Source organism: Molossus molossus, unplaced genomic scaffold, assembly GCF_014108415.1.
Source record: "Molossus molossus isolate mMolMol1 unplaced genomic scaffold, mMolMol1.p scaffold_m16_p_10, whole genome shotgun sequence".
NCBI classification, from domain to species: Eukaryota; Metazoa; Chordata; class Mammalia; order Chiroptera; family Molossidae; genus Molossus; species Molossus molossus.
In genome coordinates, this window is record NW_023425345.1 from 101478580 (window position 1) to 101499331 (window position 20752).

At 36.4% G+C, this 20752-nt stretch overlaps 1 protein-coding gene across 2 annotated transcripts in view; it reads left to right on the plus strand.

Moving 5' to 3' along the window:
- Window positions 1-20752, plus strand: part of LNX2 (ligand of numb-protein X 2) — a 72912-nt gene that overhangs the window by 31562 nt on the left and 20598 nt on the right. For both annotated transcript variants that reach the window (XM_036252953.1, XM_036252954.1), the window contains one exon: window positions 6078-6575. In XM_036252953.1, the coding sequence (XP_036108846.1) occupies window positions 6169-6575 (407 nt within the window). In that variant the 5' untranslated portion in view covers window positions 6078-6168. The remainder of the gene's footprint in view (window positions 1-6077; window positions 6576-20752) is intronic.

A 20752-nucleotide genomic window follows, 5' to 3' on the forward strand; every position in this document is an offset into this window, starting at 1 on the left:
ATTCTTAAATAGGGTACATATAACTACAAGTAGCATCTTAAGAACTTCAAAATGGTTTTTCAGATATTTTTACTTTGTAAAATGGGGCAGGAGATAAATAGCTAAGTGTGCTCAATTATAATTTTATGTAGAAAATGAGAGAATCATAAATTATAAATGTGGAGTTATTGGAAACTGGTATTTGATAGTTTTCCTGGTGACACGCAGTAGGAAATAGTTTTGATTAATTTAATAATAGATTTTCCATAAGGCTCTCATATAATAAGGTAAATATTTCTATACAGCTAAATATTCATACATGCTTCTAGCAGGAAAAGACTGGGGGAAGAACTTTATTCCAGGAAAGACAGACTCTTCCAGTGTGAGTTCCTCTCAACATTTTGCCTTGAAAAGTTTTGTTGTTTTTTAAAAGTAGTGTTGGTTATTTTGCTATTTCTTAGAGCTCTGTACCCGTTGTTCTCTAAGTGTGACCCAGGACCCCTGTTCTGTTTCATTGGGTCCACAGGGTCAAAACTGTTTTCTGTCTTTTGTACTCTCATGAGTGTCTAGAGGATACCTGACATCTGATCTCACAACAGATTGAAAATAAAACAGATTTGAGATTTCATATTTGCAGAAATGTAAAACAATGTCTCTCTTCTCACTATATTTTTATTTTGAAAAAAGTTATTCATTAAAAAAGTGAACACAGGTTTATTGTTTCATTAACAAATGAATATTTAAAACTTAACTAAATTAATTGCATTTTCATTTCAAGAATGGCTATATAAACGGACTCTAATACAAAACATGCAGCCTTAAAAATTTTTTTTTCTTATTGATTTTTTAGAGAGAGAGGAATGGAGAGGGAGAGAGAGAGAGAATCATTGAGAAAGAACATTGATTGGCTGCTTCCTGCATGCCCCCCACTGGGGATTTAGCCCACAACCTGGGCATGTGCCCTGATTGGGAATGGAACCAGCGACCTCTTGGGCGCATGGGTTGATGCTCAACCATTGAGCCACACCAGCCAAGTGACATGCAGCCTTTTAGAACTGGCTTTTTCACTCAGCATAATTCTCTGGAGATTCATTCATGAACGTTTTCTGTTTGTCTGTTTGTTTCATATATACTTTATTTTTATTTAATTTATTTTTTTGTTGAGAGTATTACATATGCCCCCATTTTTCCCCATTGACCCCCTCCTTCCCACTGCTACCCCCCCTCATGCAGGTTTTTGTGTGTATCCATAGTTCATTCCTTTTCATGGCTGAGTAGTATTCCACAGTATGGATGTACCATAATTATTTTAAACATTCACCTGTTGAAGGACATCTGGGTTGTTTCTAGTTTGCAGCATTACAAATGTAGCTGTACAGGTTTTAGAATATAAGTTTTCATTTCTCTGGGATAAATGCTCAGGAGTTTGGTTGCTGAATTGTGTTATAGTTGCATGTTAGTTTTTTAAGAAACTACCAAGCTGTCCAGAGTAGATAAAGGAATCCTTAGATGTAAAAATTTGATAACCAATGCTTTATGCAAAGCAGCTATCAAAGCTGATATAAACATAATATGATACAATTTTCTTGTGTTAATATCATCAAGTATTTTTTTTTCTCAGACTTTTGAAAATTTAAGGAAGTGATACGTTATTCTTTATAATTATAGGGCAGGGTTCAGTATGTTGACTGCTTTGCAGTGCCACAAATAAATGTGCTTTGTTTTCTCATATATTTATACAGGGCAGGGCAAAAGTAGGTTTACAGTTGTTTGTATGGACAATGAGCCTGAGAACAGTTTTTTTAATGCATAATATGTGCCAAGAACTAGGAATAGAAGAGATAAAATAGACACTATTATCTTTACCTTCAAAGAGGTGAGAAGATAATAAGGAAGCAAGCAAATTTTGTAGTTGCTGAAATGCAGGTATGTGTGAAGAGCAGCAGGAGACTAAGGTAAGGGAGGTGGACACGAGTAGGAAGGAGGCAGATAGGACTAGACAGAGGAGGTAGAGATTGAACTAAGACTTAAGGAGTGAGTAGGAGTTTGTCAGGAGTAGCATGAGAGGAAAGGGTATTCTTAGATTCTTGGCATTGAGGAGTCAAAGGATGTTTCTCATCTAACCATAATAATTTGTTCATGATCTTTTTTTCCTGAGCTGGATCTCCTAAATAAGGACCAGTGAAGACTCTTTCAGTCTGAATAAAAAATAACATCAAGAAAAATGATCTGAATAATAATATAGTTTTGGAGTGGACAAATTAACTGTGAAAACCATAAATCTTTCTGAGAGACTTTATGATGTACCTAGATAATCTTATCCCATAATCCAGGAAGACCAAGCATGTTAATCATAACTGGAGTTAGGTAGTAAACCATGTCTTATAACTCCCTTTCCATTGCACTGGCTATATTTTTTTAAAATATGTTTTCATTGATATTTTATAGAGATGGGAAGGGTGAGAGAGATAAAAACATCAATCAACTGCCTCCTGCACACCTCCTACTGCAGATCAAGCCCACAACCTGGGCATGTGCCCTGACCAAGAATTGAATCGTGGACCTCTTGGTGCATGGGACGACGTTCCACCACTGAGCCACACCGGCCTGGCTGCACTGACTATATTTCAAGATATTATTTAAAATTTGTTTTAATATTCCCAGCCAATTTAATAGCTTCCATGTCTTTACTATTCCTGGGATATTAGCTAAACATATACTATAATTTGTAAAGATATACACTGTGCTACATTTTACATTTTGGAAAATATTTAAGACTTATTTACTTAACTTGTATTTTAATATTTCTAATTGTGCACATAGAATATTTGAAATCAAAATGATATAGGCATGGACATATCCTTCTATTTATATAGATGTATTTCTGGTCACCTAAAAATACCCAGGGTGAGCAAGCATATTGTCACCCAATTGGTCATTCAGCATTTTTTGAGCTTCTCCCCTATGGCATGTCCAGCTCTTAAAGAGGGAGTAAAATGGGGGACTTAATAGTGAGCAACAGTGTAAGGTATTATAGTGAACTTGCACACAAAGTGGAAATAAAATCATCTGCCTGGATTAGGAATAGAGGGGTGGGACTGGGAATTGGAAAACCAGGGTCAGGCTACTTTTGTCCTTAACAAAACTCACACACCAAGGCTTTCATGAAATACCTTAACTTGTTCCTATAATTACTTAATTTATTATTGGGTTATTCTGAAGCAAGAAAAGACTTAATTTATTATTGGGTTATTCTGAAGCAAGAAAAGACTTGATTTATCTTCCTTTTCTCTTACTAAGAAATTATAAGTTTTATGGCTTGGGGCAAATAAAATTTTGTCTAAACTTTAGTTTCTTTAATAATAGTAATAATAAGTAACACTTATATAGCACGTGTGTGTCAGGTGCACACACACACATTTATTATTATTCCCATTTCACAGATGAGAAGGAAACAAATTTTGTAAGGTCACAAAGCTAGTAAGTGACTGGGGTATGCTCTTAACTACTTGTTCACATGCACATGTTAGCAATTTACCCATGATCAGTTTTCATTTAGTGTTTGTTTTGGGGTAACAGATATTTCAGGGCTGGAGATCATGCAGTTGTTAATTTGGTTTATTAAAATGAGAACATGTTCTTTTTCCTCTTGAAAAGATTTTGTGATAAAATGAAAATAAAAAGAACTAAGTTATTTAGAGATTTAGAAAATAGCTAAAACATAATGGTCTTAGAAGAAAATGTGTTCTTAGTCACTATGTAGGAGGCTAGAATTGTAGTATATTTTCCTGAAGAAAAGAAAAATTAGAAAAACAACTGTCACAAAGAAGAGCAAAGAGTATGTGAATTTTCTTGCTAATTGAGAAGAAAACAAGTGTCTGTAAACATTCTGTGTTAAATACTTGGGTTGAAGCAGCAGTTTGCCTGAGATAAATATTTCTGTCTTTAATCTCAGATACCTTGCACTGATATTTAAAAAGTTAGTGATGCCCAGAGGATAAAGAAGCCCCATGAGTTAGAAAATACAAGGAGTGTCTACTCTCTTAGCGTTGGCACTGGTAGGAGTCTAGATCACAGGCTGCTCTTATTGTCATTATATTAAGTAGTTTTAAAAAAACACAGTTTATCTGAGGACAGCCATCCCATTTGAATCCTGTCTCCCCCCCATCATAATTCATGGCAGTTCTTGTTAAATCTGTTAAAATGTCAATTTTTTTTTAAAAATAAATATGCCAAATAAATAAAATAGCAAATACGAGGAGAATTTTATTATTGAAACAAATGCTAGTGGCGTTAACATGGTGTCCTACTCTTTCTGTCCTAGGAGCAGGGACACTGAGTCTTATAATTATTCAGCTCCGAGTACATTTTCTTTGCCTGAGAGGTCTTGATCTGCTCCATATTCCCTTAATGTATGTGCACGTTCAAGCTCCTGTGAATTAGCATCGAGATGCCCTTGTCCATTTTTCTCTCGGATTAATGCTTCTTGTCACAATTCAGCAGTTCATACTTTTTCCCCTTTTGAGAGTATTTCAAGTCACAAAGCCAAACTGAGTTAGATGCCAATTCTCCTCCCCTTTCTCTGTATCCACAGAGCATCCTGTGCATAACTTTCTCAGAGTATTTATTACATTGCATTTTAATAATGGGTTTGCTTAACTGTCCTCTCCCTACTTCTCTACCCTTGTTCAATGTTTGGCACATACTAGACACTGTAAATATTTACAGATGAATGAATAGAGACAGCTGCTGCCTTTAGAGTTGACTTTTTAACCCCTGGTGCTGCAGCAGCAGGAATCTGGAAACCATTATCTGAAGGGGAGCATTCCTTGCCAGGCCTACACTAAACTGGGGTAGGCTGTTTTAAGAGTCTTGTGTTGAAAAGCGCCCGCGCGCGTGTGCACACACACACACACACACACACACACACACTGCTGCTGCTCTGAGCAAGCCAGAACAAATGGAAGTGTGGAATAATATGAAGTGGAATTGAAATTTATAACATGTCTTATCTGTTTAATTGAATTACAGCAGGTTTTTGCTTTTAATGGCATTAAATAGCATTGTATTTTATGAAGTTTGCATAGATGTTTATATATGCTATGCTGATTTATCTTTCTATAATCTGTATTATATATAGCGAGAATATTCAAATCATACATATTTTGAAATCCATTTCTCCCCAAACGTAGTGTAGAACAAAGATCATTTTGTAAACATACACCGAATTATCCTTGAGACTATATTTCAAAGATGCAATCTTTGGTTCAGTTTTATAAATGCATAAAATCGGTCAAAAACAAAGAACCATGACCGGGATTGCCAGTGCAAATGTATTACATATATACCTCAAATTGCATTATTAGCATACTTTGTAGATTCGTTGGCTTTAAAACAATCATTGAGCCCTGGCCAGTGTTGCTCAGTGGTTAGAGCATCGCCCCTCACACCAAACGGTCTCCAGTTCAATTCGTAGTCAAGGGCACCTACCTGGGTGACAGGCTCAATCCTCTGCCCCAGTCGGGGGACATGTAGGAGGCAACCAGTGGATGTGTCTCATACTCTTGGTGTGCTCACACTCATGGTGTGCTTGTGCTCACTCTCTTAAAAAAAAAGAAAAGGAAAAATATCCTCGAGTGAGGATTAACAACAAAAACAAAATCATTGAACAGTGAAATATTTGGGGATTGCAGGTAGTAAAATAAATTGATCGTTTCTTATGTCACATCATATAATATATGGCATCTTTGCTTATAATCACTTTTTTTTTCACTGATAACTTGGCAGTATAACTCTTTCTTTGCCAACTAGCAAATTAATTTAACTTTTATGTTTTATGACCAATTTATTGCCTGTTCTAAATTTTATTGTGATTTCTTCTCTAATTTTTTAATTTTTTTACTGTTTTTGAAAATTTATAATAATTTTCCATTACAGTTGACATTCTACTTAGCCATCTTTACTGTAAGTCCAACATGGCCTAAATTTTAATTCTTTACTAAGAAAATAAGTTAACTAGTAATATTATATTAATACTTTTAGCCTATCTTGATGAATATTAATTACTTTTTTATCTTTGGTTTGTTTCGTTTATCTAGAAACCTTTCATTTTAGTCAGATACATCGCTGTCTAAGTGGAAGTGGAAAACTAACACATGAAGATACAGAAACTGCTTCGGCTGATTCAAAATGGGAACAACAAGTGATGAGATGGTGTCTGTGGAGCACAACTCGTCCTCCTCCTTCAATCCTCTGTGTTTTGAATGTGGTCAGCAGCACTGGACAAGAGAAAATCACTTGTATAATTACCAGAATGAAGTAGATGACGACCTGGTCTGCCATATATGCCTTCAGCCTCTGCTGCAGCCCCTAGATACCCCCTGTGGGCACACGTTCTGCAGCAAGTGCCTCAGAAACTTCTTACAAGAGAAAGATTTCTGTCCATTGGACCGCAAAAGACTTCACTTTAAGTTGTGTAAGAAGTCTAGTATCCTAGTTCATAAACTTTTGGACAAATTACTAGTGTCATGTCCATTTTCTTCAGTGTGCCAGGATGTGATGCAGCGCTGTGATCTGGAGGCACATCTTAAAAACAGGTAAGTAAAAAATGTGAAAGAAAGATTTTATTAAAAGGTGATTCATACAAACGAAAACTTGATTTAAAAATATCAGGGCATCTGGTTTGGCTCAGCCGTTAGAGTGTCAGCATTCGGACTATATATATATGATAGACTTTTTTACAAGACAGTTTGGCAGTTTCTTTAAAAAACTGTAAATGTGTATCTTTTTATATAGCTTATTATCCTAAGAAAATAATCCAAAAGAAGGAAAATTATATATAAGGATGTTCATTGCAACATTGTGCGTTGTTCAGTAAATTGGAATCAGTCTAATCACAATAGAGGAGGAGTTAAAAATACAATAGTACATCAACTCAGTGGGATATTACGAAGCCAATAAAAGTAATAGATTTGTTGTAATATGGAAAATGGGTGCATATGATTTTATTTGCCTGTGATCTTATAGAGATTCTGTGTTCAGCTTTGGCTTGGTGGTATAGTTGGTTGGAGTGTCATCCCATACACCAAAAGGTTGTGGATTCAATTCCCAGTCAGGACATATACCTAGGTTGTGGGTTTGATTCCTGGTTGGGGAGTATACAGAAGGCAACCAATCAGTATTTGTTTCTCTCTTCCTTCTCTCTAAAAATCAATAAACATATCCCTAGGTGAAGATCATAAAAAAAAAAAAAGATTCTGTGTTCAGGGACTAGTCTGAACAAGAACTAGGGGTTGGAAACTTGAAAACATTTAGTGGCTATTTTTGAACTACTAAAAACTTTTTAAATGGTTAAGTAATTTAGTTAACTGATTGTTTAGTGAGTTTTATTATTTGACTTTGGCAAAATTTTTGATCTTTAAAATTCTTTATACCCTTAGGAAGGATTAAAGTACATCTCATGTCACATAAAGTGACAGAAATAAATATATTGATTTCTGAATTTCAAAGTTAAACCACTCATGCAGTATAAATCTGCAGTGATTTTGAGTTCTGTGGAAACAGTGCATAGTACAATACAGGGTGGGGCAAAAGTAGGTTTATATTTGTTTTCATGGAAAATAATACAATAATTAATAAATAATACAAGAATAAACTGTGTTTTGTGTACTTACAACTATAGCCCTGGCCGGTTTGGCTCAGCAGTTGGAGCGTCGGCCTGCGGTACAGAGACAACTATAAACCTACTTTTGCCTCGACCTGTATATTGGAATTAGAAATTACAGTATATAAATCTGTTATAGAAAAGCTTGACGTTATACTCACACATAAAATCATAGAATTGAAGGAGATTAATCTAATCCCCTCACTTTACAGATCAGGAAACTGAATCACAAAGATTTAGTGCTAGTTAATGATATAGACTTAAACTTCAATATTCTTTGTTACCATTCTAATATACCATGCTGACTTTTCCACAGGTTGAATCATGTTCTCTACTGCTGTATGGTAAAAAGTTTTATAACCACGGAGTACACATGTTCATTCTGTTCCTAAATATCAGTGTTATAAATGAGTGGACTCCTTTAGAATAATTAAGATATATGAGAAAGAATGTTATTGAAATATCAGAAACATGAAGAGTTATAGAGACATTACTTAATTCTAAGCTGTATCGTTTAAAAATAAGACAAAGTATAGGATAGATATAATATAAACATTTGAAAATACATGTAGCATTACGTTTTTGTGTATCTTCAGTCACCAGAAGGCATAGAATTGCAACATGGTAACAGACCTCCTGAAAATAAACACCAGACTTTTAAATATACTAGGTCAGGCCTAGTTACAGCTGCGGCTGAAAAACATTTTAGGTTTTTCTTATTTCTCTCAGTAGAACTGTTCTTTTTTAGGGGATAGGTTCTTTTGTGACTTTTATGAACATTAGTTATGGGATGTTAGAGGAACTGAGCAGAGTCTCAATTCTGTTACTAATTATTTTGATAGCAGTGAGATAAAAATTTCACAGAATTTTAGGAATATTCACTTAATAATTTAATATAGGCATACCTCGTTTTATTGAGCTTTGCTTTTGTGCTTTACAGATGTGGGGTTTTTTGTTTTTAACAAATTGAAGGCAAGAACCTCAACCAGCAAAAGGATTACAACTTGCTTTATTGTGAGACTTGCTTTATTGTGGTGGTCTGGAACCAAACCCACAATATCTCTGAGGTCTGCCTGTGTGTAGTTGAACTATCATTAATATTTTCCATCAAGATACTTATGTTGATGATGTAAAACCTTGGGAATTGCAAACTGTTCTTTTATTTAGAGGTAGATAAAGGCTAAGCAATTATGTCTAATTGAAAGTTCCATTTTCCAAGTGTGCTTATTAATATTTGAGCTACTAATTTAATAATCTCCAAGTGTCTTAAGCCTATATTGTGAAGATACATTGAAAAATGTGAATGATTGGAAAAGGTAGGTGACTTGATATAAACACCAAAAAGTAACTATTCATTATTAAAAATAAAAAGGTAAAGTATAAAATAGAATTTTTATATCTCATTTGAACAGATATGTGATTAACAGCCTGAATTTTCTCCAGTTTCTCAATGAAAAATGTTGAAATTACTAGGACAAAAATGTATTATTCAACACTCAGTGCTAAATAATATGTAGTTCATTTAGCAAATATTTGTTACCTACTATGTGCCAGACACTGTTCTAGTTGTTAAGCAATTTCTGTGAACCAATAGCAGGTTAGAGTCTACTGCTGAGTTGTAAATTCCTTCAGGGCAAAGACCATGTGTTTACCAGTCTTTGAATTCCCTTGTCCAAAGTTGACATTCACCTAATGTTTGTTCAGTTAAATTGTTAACCTGTGTTCTGGTTATCCATTGTGGAGAAACTAACCACCCCAAATATAGTGACATAAAACAAGTATTTGATTCTGCTCATGGATTCTGTGAGTCTGATTCAGACAGAGCACAGTAGCAATGGCTTGTCTTTGTTACATTATATGTAGGACATAGCTGGGAAGAACTGAAAGACAGGGACTGCAACATTTGAAAGTGGAGAAGCTACTTCCAAGATGTCTTCTTTATTTACATATCTGGCACCCTGATGGAGATAACCAGCAGTATGGGCTCAGTTAGGGCTTGTCAGCTGGAGAGCCTAAAGGTAGTCTCTCCAGCAGGGCAGCTTCAGGGTATTTCAAGTTCTTACATGACACTCAGTATTCCACCGAATGAGGCAGAAGCTGCACAGCCTTGTATGATCTTCAAACAGCATCTCTACTCTGTTTGAAGCGGTCCACCTAGATGCAAGGAAAGGGGAGATAGTCTTTAGTTTGTGATGGGAGGAGATAAAAATATTTGCAGCCGACTAACTAGTTTTAAAACTAACACACTAGCCACAAGAGTTATGTCGTGACGCACAGGGTAAGATTGACTGTGGCATCTCTGTACACCTCTCATTAATTAGTTAGGAATTGATAAGTTTCATTGAAATGCATAGAATTTCAGCTCCAGCAACAGTGATTCATTGTATAAAGGCTATATGACTATCATGCGTCTTTTTGAATTTTTAAGATTTGGAAATCTCTTCATTATTAGTGAAAATATAACATTGGGAGTAGTTTGTATAAATCTGGTAATTTTGTGTTTAAAATTACCTTCCCTATTTGAATGACATTCTACTCTTAAGAAATTTGTTTCAGTTTGAGAACAGCTGACATTTTTGGCTACAGCTAAAAGTAAAATGTTTATGAAAAATTAATGTGTTTTATTTATTTTTAAACTTATCTTTATTGTTGAATGTATTACAGATGCCCCTCCTTTTTCCCTTATTGACCCCCTCCTCCTCACTCTTGCCCCCCTCCTGCCTTCCCCACACTATTGTCTGTGTCCATTGGTTATATATATATGCATAGAAGTTCTTTGGTTTATCTCCTCCCATCCCCTCTCCCCTCTTTCCTTTGAGGTTTGTCAGTCTAACAACCAATTTGTAATTTGAATTATAACAATCAATTCTTAATCTCTTCACCTTTTTCACCCATTCCTCCAACCCCCTCCCATCTGGCAACTAACAAAAAGTTCTCAGTATCTATGAGTCTGTGTCTGTTCTGCTTGCTCATTTTGTTTGTAGATTCAATTGTTGATAGATATGTATTTATTGCCATTTTATTGTTCATATTTTTTATCTTTATTTTCTTCAAGAACCCCTTCAATATTTCATATAATATTGGTTTGGTGGTGATGAACTTCTTTAGCTTTTTCTTGTCTTAGAAACTCTTTATATGTCCATCAATTCTAAATAGCTTTGCAGGATAGAGTAATCTTGGTTTTAGGTTCCTGTTTTGCATCACTTTGAATATCTCTTGCCACTCCCTTCTGGCCTGCAAAGTTTCTTTTGATAAATCAGCTGACAGTCTTATGGGAGCTCCCTTGTAGGTAACACAGTTTTTCTCTTGCTGCTTTAAGATTCTCTCTGTCTTTAAGCTTTTGTATTTTGATGATGATGTGTCTTGGTATGGGCTTCTTGGGGTTCATCTTGTTTGAGACTCTCTGTGCTTCCTGGACTTGTATGTCTGTTTCCTTCCCCAAGTTTGGGAAGTTTTCTGTCATTATTGTTTCAAATAGGTTTTCAGTTTCTTGCTCTCTTCTCCTTCTGGCACCTCCATGATGCAGGTGTTGGTATGCTTGAGGTTGTCCCAGAGGCTCCTTACACTATCCTCATTTTTTTTTTTTTTTTTGGATTCTTTTTCTTTTTGCTGTTCTGATTGAGTGTTTTTTGCTTCCTTGTATTTCAAATTGATGGTTTGCTTCTTGGCTTTACTTACTCTACTATTGATTCCCTATAAATTATTCTTTATTTCAGTTAGTGCCTCCTTCATTTCTGACTGTGTATTCTTCACTTCTGACTGGTCCTTTTTTATGCTTTTTTTTTTCTTTTCTTATTTTCACTCGACATTTTTGCTGAGGACATTTTTGCAATTATTTTCAGATAGAGCAGGAGGGAGAAGGGGGGAAGAGAGAGAGAAAAACATCGACATGAGAGAGACACATCGACTGGTTGCCACCAACACAACCCCAACCGGGGCCGGGGACAAACTGCAACCGAGGTACATACATGTCCTTAGCGGGAACTGAACCTGGGACTCTCAGGTCCACGGGCCGACACTGTAACTGCTGAGTCAAACTGGCCAGGGCCCTTTGTTACGCTTTTGAGGCCCTCACTAAGTTTATTGCGCATCCTTATAACTAGTGTTTTGCATCTGTAGATTGCTTATCTCAATTTCATTTAGTTCCTTCCCAGTTTTGTTCTGTTCTTTCCTGGAGTTTTGTTCTATTTTGTTCTGTCCTTTTTTGGGGGACATGTTTCTTTGTTCTGTTCTTGGAGTTTTGTTCTGTTCTTTCTTTTGGGACATGTTTCTTTGGTTCCTCGTTTTGGCTGCCCCCCTGTGTTTGTTTCTATGTATTAGGTAGAGTAGCTATGTCTCCTAGGCTTCCTAGGGTGGCCTATTGTAGTAACTGTCCTGTAGGGTCCAGTGGCACAGCCTCCCTGATTACCCCAGTTGGGCCCTCGAGGTGCATCCCTCGTGTGGACTATACACCCTTCTGTTGTAATTTAGTCTTGATTGCTGTTAGCATGTCAACGCGAGGGATCTACTCAGGCTGATCAGCTGCAAGGACTGGCTGTGCCCACTGACCACTGGCCTCTGACTACCTTGGAGGATCAGCTGTGCAGGGGCCCAACACACAGAGCAAGACTTACTTCAGCAGGGCTCTGGTACCCACTGAGTCCACTCCTTTCAGTGTATCGCTTGGGGGGGTGTTTGGGTGGTGGTGCTTTGCCATGGTCTGAAGCTGTCCACTGGGTGTGCTGGCTCTGGGGCAAGGTCAGCCATTGCCGGTGTTCTGCCTGGGGCCACCAGGCATAAGCTACAAAACGATCTACTGATGGCTGCTTCTTGTGTTGGTCTTGGAATCGCCCAGGCAAAGCCAGTCTGTGAACCAAGGCTGGCTGCTCCTAGTGCCGGGGCTAGGGCCACTTAGTGACAGGTATGGTACTCACTGAGGCCAGATGCTGCTTTTTTTGAGAGAATTTAGGAAAATCTGAAACAGAAGCCAAAACAGTCCTTTCCTATGGTAAAGCCACTGGAAACAGCTTGGGTGGGCCTGAAAGTTGGGTGGGGCAGGGCCTCAGGTACTCACCAGGGCAGAGCAAACAGTGTGAGCCAGGTTGCTGCAGTCCCAGATAATGGCACCTGTCTGCCCGCCTCGTAGGGGAAGGGCTCACCAAAGGAATAACGGCCTCCTCCAGCACATCTGTCTTGGAGAAAGCTGCCCTACAGCTCTCGTCCCAATGCCAAATAACTCAGTTCTTCCCCATATGTCTCTGTTGCTTTTCAAGCTGCCTCCTGTACTAGAGCCTGCATGGAGCAAGTCCAAGTAAGTCTGTGCAGAAAACGAAAATAGGAAAATATCGCAAGAAAACATAAAATGGAGAAGTTATAAGAGTAAGGGGAAAATGCAGAAAACGTAGAAATCAGGAGACAACCATGAAAATAAGGAAAATGTAAACAGCCAGAATATCGCGAAAATACTGAAAACCGAGATAATCGGGGATTATCATGAGAATGTAGAAAATGGAGAAAATATCGTAAGAATGCAGAAAACGTAAACAATCAGGAGAATATGTAGAGAACAGAAAACAGAGTCAGGAGAGGATGGAAAAATGAAGAGAATCTGGAGATTATCGCCTGAATGCAGAAAACAGAGGGAATCATCACTGTCGTGATCATAAAACCAGGGAAATTAGAGTAAAATGTTGCGAAAATACAGAAAACGTAGAGAAACAGGAAAATTTTTCAATAAAGCATAAGATGATGAAAATAAGGAGACTATAGTAACATACAGAAAATGGAGAAATTCTTGAAAGAATGCCTAGAGTAACAAAAATGGAGAAAACCAGGAGGGTACTGCGAGAGTACAGAACATGAATATTCCGTGGATTATTTTGAGAATGAAAAAAACAGAGGGAATAAAGAGATTATGGAACAAAAGCATGTGGGCCCTTTAAGAGGAGCTGCCTGGGGATCCTGCAGCCTTAGTCACCCCCAGCCTGAGTTCCCACTGTTTTACAGCCAGCAGTTATGGGTACTTCTCTTCCTGGCACTGGAACCCTGAGCTGGGCTCCTGGTTGTGGGACTGGGACCTCTCACTCCTCAGGGAGGACCTTCCCAGCTGAGGTATCCCTCCTGATTTTTATCCTCCACTCAAGGGTGTGGGACCAGCCTGTCCCTGCCTCCAGCCTCTCCTACCAGTCTCCATGTGGCTTCTTTAATTTCATAGTTGTAACACTTCCATTCAGCTCGATTTCAGGTGGTTTTGAATGATGGTTTTTCTTGTAGTTTAGTTGTAATTTTGATGTGGTTGTGGGAGGAGGCAATACCACATTTACCTATGCCACCGTCTTGAGTGGAAGTAAAAAATGAATGTGTTTTAAATAAAACTACTAGTTATTAACTGATTATATGTTAGTAAAACAATGAAGAATTTTAAAAGACCTGGGAAAGCGCCCATCTTTGAAAGAAGAATTAAAGCTTTTAAGAAATATTCTATATATTGTACTCAGCATATAATATTTAGTAATTACTTTGTGAAATTCTGCCAAGTACCATCAACTATAATATATCCCTCCTCTCCTGTTCTACTTCTCATTCCTGCCTCACCGTCAACAATTTAACATTTAAAACTTACAGGAATTGTAAATGTTATGTTTTTGTTATTAAATTGAGCCTTGTGTCCTAGTTTATGGCAAGGTTTGGAACCATTTTCTTTTTCTGTTAAAAAAAAATTATAGTTTAACAGTATGGTAAAAAGTGTGTACAATATAGAGAAAACCTTTACAGAAGTCTGTTTCCATGCTGAGAACTTTCCTGGGTCATCAAATGGTTTTGAAGCCTTTATGGGTAGGCTGAGGCAAGATTGCTCTTTTAAATTCACCTGTTTGCTTGGAGGGAAGTTTGAGTTTTGCACATTCTTACCAGCATTCTTTTCTCATATATAATGTAAAAAACAGATATACATATTTGCAAATCATGTATCTGATTAGAGTCCGGTATCCAGAATGTATACAGAATTCTTACAGTTAATATAAATGCAAGTAATTTCATTTTAAGTGGCAAAGGATTTGAATAGATATTTCTCAAAGGATGATATAAGAATGACCAACATGCACATTAACAGATGCTCAAAATTATTAGTCCATTTCTATAATGGATTGTTGTGGTTTGTCAGTTGTAAGCATTCTGTGCATATTCTGGTTATAGACCTTTATTACATACACGATTTGCAAATATTTTCTGTCATTCTATCAGTTGTCTTTTCACTTTCCTAGATCCTTTCAAGGACAAACAAGTTTAATTTTTATGAAGTTCAGTTTATCTGTTTTTTTCTTTGCTTATGCTTTTGGTATCAAATCTAAGAAACCATTGCCTACTCCAAGGTCACGAAGATTTACACCTATTTTTTTCTAAGACTTACAGTTTTAGCTTTTACATTTGGGTCTTTGCTCCATTTTGAATTAATTGTGATTGGAGAACATGCTTTGTACAACTTAATTCTTTCAGTTTTATTGAGGTTCTTTTTTATGGCCTAGCACATACATGGTCTATCCTGGAAAATGCTTCATGTCTAGTCCAGAAAAATGTGTATTCTTTACTTACTGGATGGAGTGTTCTATAGATGTCTGTTAGCTCTGTTGATTTATAGTGTTGTTAAAATGTCTTTTTTTCTTGTTTTTATGCCAAGTTGTTGTATTCATTTTTGAAAGTAGGGTATTGAAGTCTTAGACTACTTTGTTGAATTATTTATTTTTCCCTTTAGTTCTGTAATTTTTTTCTTCATGAACTTTGAGGGTATGTTGTTGTGGTTATGTTTATAGTTGTCATAACTTCTTTTTTTATTAATATGTTTTTTGTTGGTTTTTTTAGAAAAATAGGAAGGGAGAGAGAGAGATAAAAACATCAATGTGAGAATCATCTATCAGCTGCCTCCTGCGCGCCCCCTACTGGGAATTGAGCCTGCAATCTGGGCATGTGCCCTGACCAAGAATCAAACTAGGACCTCTCAGTCCGTGGGACGATGCTCAATCCACTGAGCCACACCAGCCAGGCTGTCATAACTTCTTGATAAACCTTTCATCATTGTAAAATGTTCTTGTCACTAGAAATAATTTTTGTCTTAAAGTCCATTATGTCTGAAATTGGTATACCTACCTAGCTCTCTTTAAGATACTATTCACATGGTATAGCTTTGTTTCTCCTTTTAATTTCGACCTATTTGTTTCTTTGAATCTGAAGTGCGTCTCTTGTAGACAGCATATAATTGATCATGTTTCCTTTTTAATCTAATTCTGCCAGTAACTTACTTTTGATTGAAGTGTTTAATTTATATTCAATGTAATTACTGATAAGGTAAGATTTATGTCTGCCACTTTGCTATTTGTTTCTATATCTTACTTCTATTTATTTCTCTTTTTCTTCATTTTTTTCCTCTTTTGTGTTCAATAGATATTTTCTTGTATATCATTTTAATTCCTTTCTCATTTCTGTCACCAATTCATTCTTCTGCCTGTTCAAATCTGTTGGGAGTTCTTCATTTCATTTATTGTATTTTTTAACTACAGAATTTCTATTTGTTTTTATTATAACTTGTATTTCTTTATTGATATTTTTATTTCGTGAAACATTCTCATATTTTTCTTCAGTTTTTAAGACATGGTTCCTTTGTTCTTTGAACACATTTATAATATTTGATTTAAGTCATTGTCTGGTGGTAAGGCCAGTGTCTGGGCTTCCTCAGGAACAGTTTCTGTTGACTGCTATTTTTCCTGTGTATGGACCATACTCATTTGTTTCTTTGTATGTTTTTTAATTTTTATTGAACACTTGACACTTTAAATAATGTAATGTAGAAACTCTGAAAATCAGATTCTTCTTCCTCTTTAGGATTTGTTTCTGCTGTTTGTTGTTTATTTGTTCAGTGACATTTCTAAACTATCTGCAAAATCTTTGCTCAGTTTTCTGATCAGCTATGGTCAGATGGAGAATTTCTTAAATGCCTGTAGCCTGTAAATTTCCCAGTCTTCCTGAGGGACTTTGTGTTCATGGTGGGGCACACCTTCAACACTCAGGCAGTAGACAGTTCATTGCCTTCATTTCCGGCTTTCGCAGAGTGTCAGTGTTAGCCAGAAGTGAGAGCTTAGTGCCTTCTCAGTTGTTTTCTGTGCATGCTCACAGCCTGGACATATCAGAACTCCTAAGGACATTTCTTTCCCTAGCTTTTTTTTAAAAAAAACTTTTTTGATTAGCCTTTTGTTTGACCACTTTAGGCAGCCACAATCTTAAACAATTGCCTCTGATTTTTTTTCTAATTCCCCTAGGGTAAAGGCTGATGGTACTGGACGAGCTCCAAGTCAGGTTAGTTAAAAGACATCCTTGTGAGTGGGGTCTTCCAGGGAACCAACAGGTCAATTAATGACAGTTTTCTAGAAATAGGGCTCTGAAGGCATGCCTATCTACCCTTCCAATGGCTGCCAAACTCTTGTTTTCACTGTGATTGTAGGCAATTGCTTTTCCAGACCTCTGTGGAGCTAGGAGATGGGGATGGGAACAGGGCAAGTTCAGATTACCTAGAGTTCACTGTTTTTACTGAGATTCAGCCATTTTTCTTGAATAAATGCACTCTGGATTGCTACAGAACTTTGGCTAATTCTGAGAGCTCAAAAATAGTTGATTCTGATATTTTCTTTTTTGCCATTGTTCACATTGCTTTATGAAAGAGAGTCTTTTCACATGCCTTAATCTACCATTTTCACTGATGTCACTTGAACTGATTTTGCATATTTTAATCCATAACTATTTTTATCATTTTTCTTGTTTCTGAGTTGCTCATATTCTTTGTTTCTTTAAGTACTTGTCATTGTGCTGGTACTTACCATGCATCATGTTTTATTTTACTTCTATTACTGCCACCTCACTGACACTAATACTAATACTGCTGCTAGTAAGATCGTGTATTCTGTTACACTGTATGTTTCCTAATGTGCATCATAGTTATATCAGGGAATGATGCCACTCTGTTATAAGTTTTATGTAATCTTTGTCTCCATAAGGAGAGCCAGACTAATGGGAATGGAAGTATAACCTTCAGCAGGAAAGGAAAAGTCCCCAGTTTGGCTCTGGTTGCTGCAAGAGCCATTTAGTGTTATTTAAGAAAATTAAAAAGCACACCTGCGATAGAGCTCTCTCCGTGGGAAGGTACAGCCCAGCCTGTGGCAGTTCACAGTGCCCTTTTTAAGGGCAGTCCAGTGTCTCAGAGCTCCGCTTCCATCTGCATTGTCTGAGCACATGTATCCCCTGATCTACTGATTTTATTCATTCGTAACATTCTCTACACTAGCCTCCTGCTACACTGAGTTACCTGCTTGAATAATCCAAGTTATGTCCCCCAGTGCCAATTGCGGTTTGTGTTGTTATTGTTAAATACTCCGTATAATAAGATTCATGGGTTTTTGTTGTTTGTGATTTTGGTTTGTTTTTAAATGATAACTTCTCATTCTTATGTTCTGTAATTGTGTTTCTAGGTACAAGTTTCCCGAACAAATTTCTGTTTTCCTAAGGCCTAGAAAAGGAACTCCCTAAGAATGAATTTAGTATGACACAGTGGAAAGAGGAAACATCTTTGTAGTCAGATGAGTGTATTTGGTCTTTGGCTCTGCAGTTTAACAGCTATGTGATACTGCCTTAGTTGAGTTTCAAGTTTCCCATTTGAAAGATGGGGATAATAGAGTAATTATGAGGATTCAGTAAAATACTGTATATAAAGGTTACACAGTGACTGCCATAAGTTAGACACTCAACAAATGATTTCCTCCTTTTTCTTTCAGTTTCAAGTGTTTGCAGACTTTAGGAATGATGACAACTCTGAGCTGTCTGCCTGGTCATGAGTTTTTCTCTGCCCAAGCCTGCTCTGATCTACTCATTCCTCATAGTCTTTTAGGTGTGTGTGTTGGGGGGGAGGTATTGAGATATATTAACCTACCATAAAATTCACCTGTTTTAAAAGTGTTCACTTGACTGTTTTTTAGTATATTCACAGAGGTATGCAGCCATCATCACAATCTAATTTTTAGAACATTTTCAACACCCCAAAAAAAAACTTCATTCCCATTCCCAGGTGCACATGTTTTGAGTGGACTTTCCCAATATTCTTATTCACTTGAACCCTATTATTCTTAGTGTGCAGTTTTTGTAAATGCTTGTATTGTGGTAGCAGAAATGCTGGTATTATCATTTGGGGTTTTGCCCTCATCACCAAAAGTGTTCTTTCTAAGGTCACTATGACTTTTTCATTACTTACTCAAACTAATGCTTTTTGGTCTTTATCTTATTTGCCCCATTATGTGGCATTTGCATTATTGATCACTTTTTATTTGGTGACACTTTTATCTCCCATGGTTACTTTGAAGTCTTTTTCTCATCTCTTCTTATCTAGTTTTGATTTCAATCTATTCATCTGATCCATCTTATTTATGGGTATTCCAAATGTTCTCTCTGTAACCTTCCTCCATTACTAGCTGAGATCTTTCTTTTATATTTTCACATGATATATAAATATAAATATAAATATAAATATAAATATAAATATATATATATATATATATATATATTTTTTTTTTTATCCTGACCCAAGGACATTTTTCCATATTTTGTTCAGATTGGAAGGGAGAGAGAGAGAGAGAGAAACATCGACCTGAAAGGGACACATTGAGTGGTTGCCACTCGCACGACCCAACCAGGGTCAGGGACAAACTACAAACAAGGTACGTGCCCTTAGCAGGAACTGAACCCAGGTCTCTCTGGACCACAGGCTGACGCTCTAACCACTGAGCAAAACCAGCCAGGGCTCACATGATATTTTAAAGTATCTTTCTTTAGTTCTTATTAGCAATTTGCTGTCCCATTGGGAATTTAAGTATATTTCTCTAACAACTTTAGGTTTTCTTCTTAAAATTTATTTTTGCGTGTTTAACAACTATAAGATAGGCTTTGTAGTTAGTTAGTTTGTAGGTTTTTTATTGTTGTTGTTGTTAGCTAAGCTAATCCCCAATATTCACATTCTGTTTGTATTTTCTGTTCCTAGGCCATGTTTTCCAGTGAAGAGTAGCTATTGCCCATTTGTGTAGACATTTGTGTATGATACATATTTTGGGAATTAAATCTTTACCTATTTAGTCACAAATATTTTTTTTTAGTTATAATTTCTAATATGGCAACTACTAGTTAGATACACATTTTAAAAAGCTCTTTAGAGCCCTTAATATTTAAAAATGTAAATAAGACCTGTAGCCAAAAAGTTTGAGAACCAAAGCTCTAGTCTTTGCATAAACTATTCAAATTGTACAAATTGATCTAAAGCAATTACTCATTCAAAATGCAGGAACTCCTTAGTTAGGAAGGCCTGTACTTCAGAGTTTTTACTTATATTTCCCCTACCCCTGGATGGCTAAACCTCTTTGAGCACCCATGTTGATATCTTATCTAGCTTTTAAACCTGTCAATATGTGTCTTTCATTAAGTCCTTTCTTGATTTTTTATAACCTTACATGCTATCTGCTAGTTTAATCTATATAACATTTTTCAGCTCTTATTGTTTTGTATTTTAATTATTTGTATACTTGCTGCTAGGCTGTGAATGTTTGTGTACCCTCTGCTCTGAATTCACATATCAGTCACAAATATTTTTTATGATCCAGTTTTTATCTCAAATTTTTAATTGAAGAAAATATTTTAAAAATGCATCTCCAATTAAATCTACTTACAAAAATAATTTTTTAGTGATATAATTTTCAGAAGTATGTGTCAGGTCCTTCTAGAGCTGCACAGCAGTGCAGTAGGCAAGGTCAGGTGTCTCCTTAACAAGGGGAAGAGGAAAGTAGTGAGAGAAAGTTGGGTAAGGAAAGCTCATAAAGATCCTTTTCAAGAGCTTGAAATCCAGTACTTAAATCTTTAGTTCATGAGGGAAAATTTATTGCTATTATCCTTCAGGGATAGCTTTCAATTTTAATTGAATTTAATCCTAGACTCAATTTTTATCAAAATTTTACGTTTTTAAAAATATTGTCGTTGACTGAAGATCTGTGACCCTGAACATAAAACTGTTGCCTTTGCATACCTTCCTACTCCAACATGAAAGGATGTGAC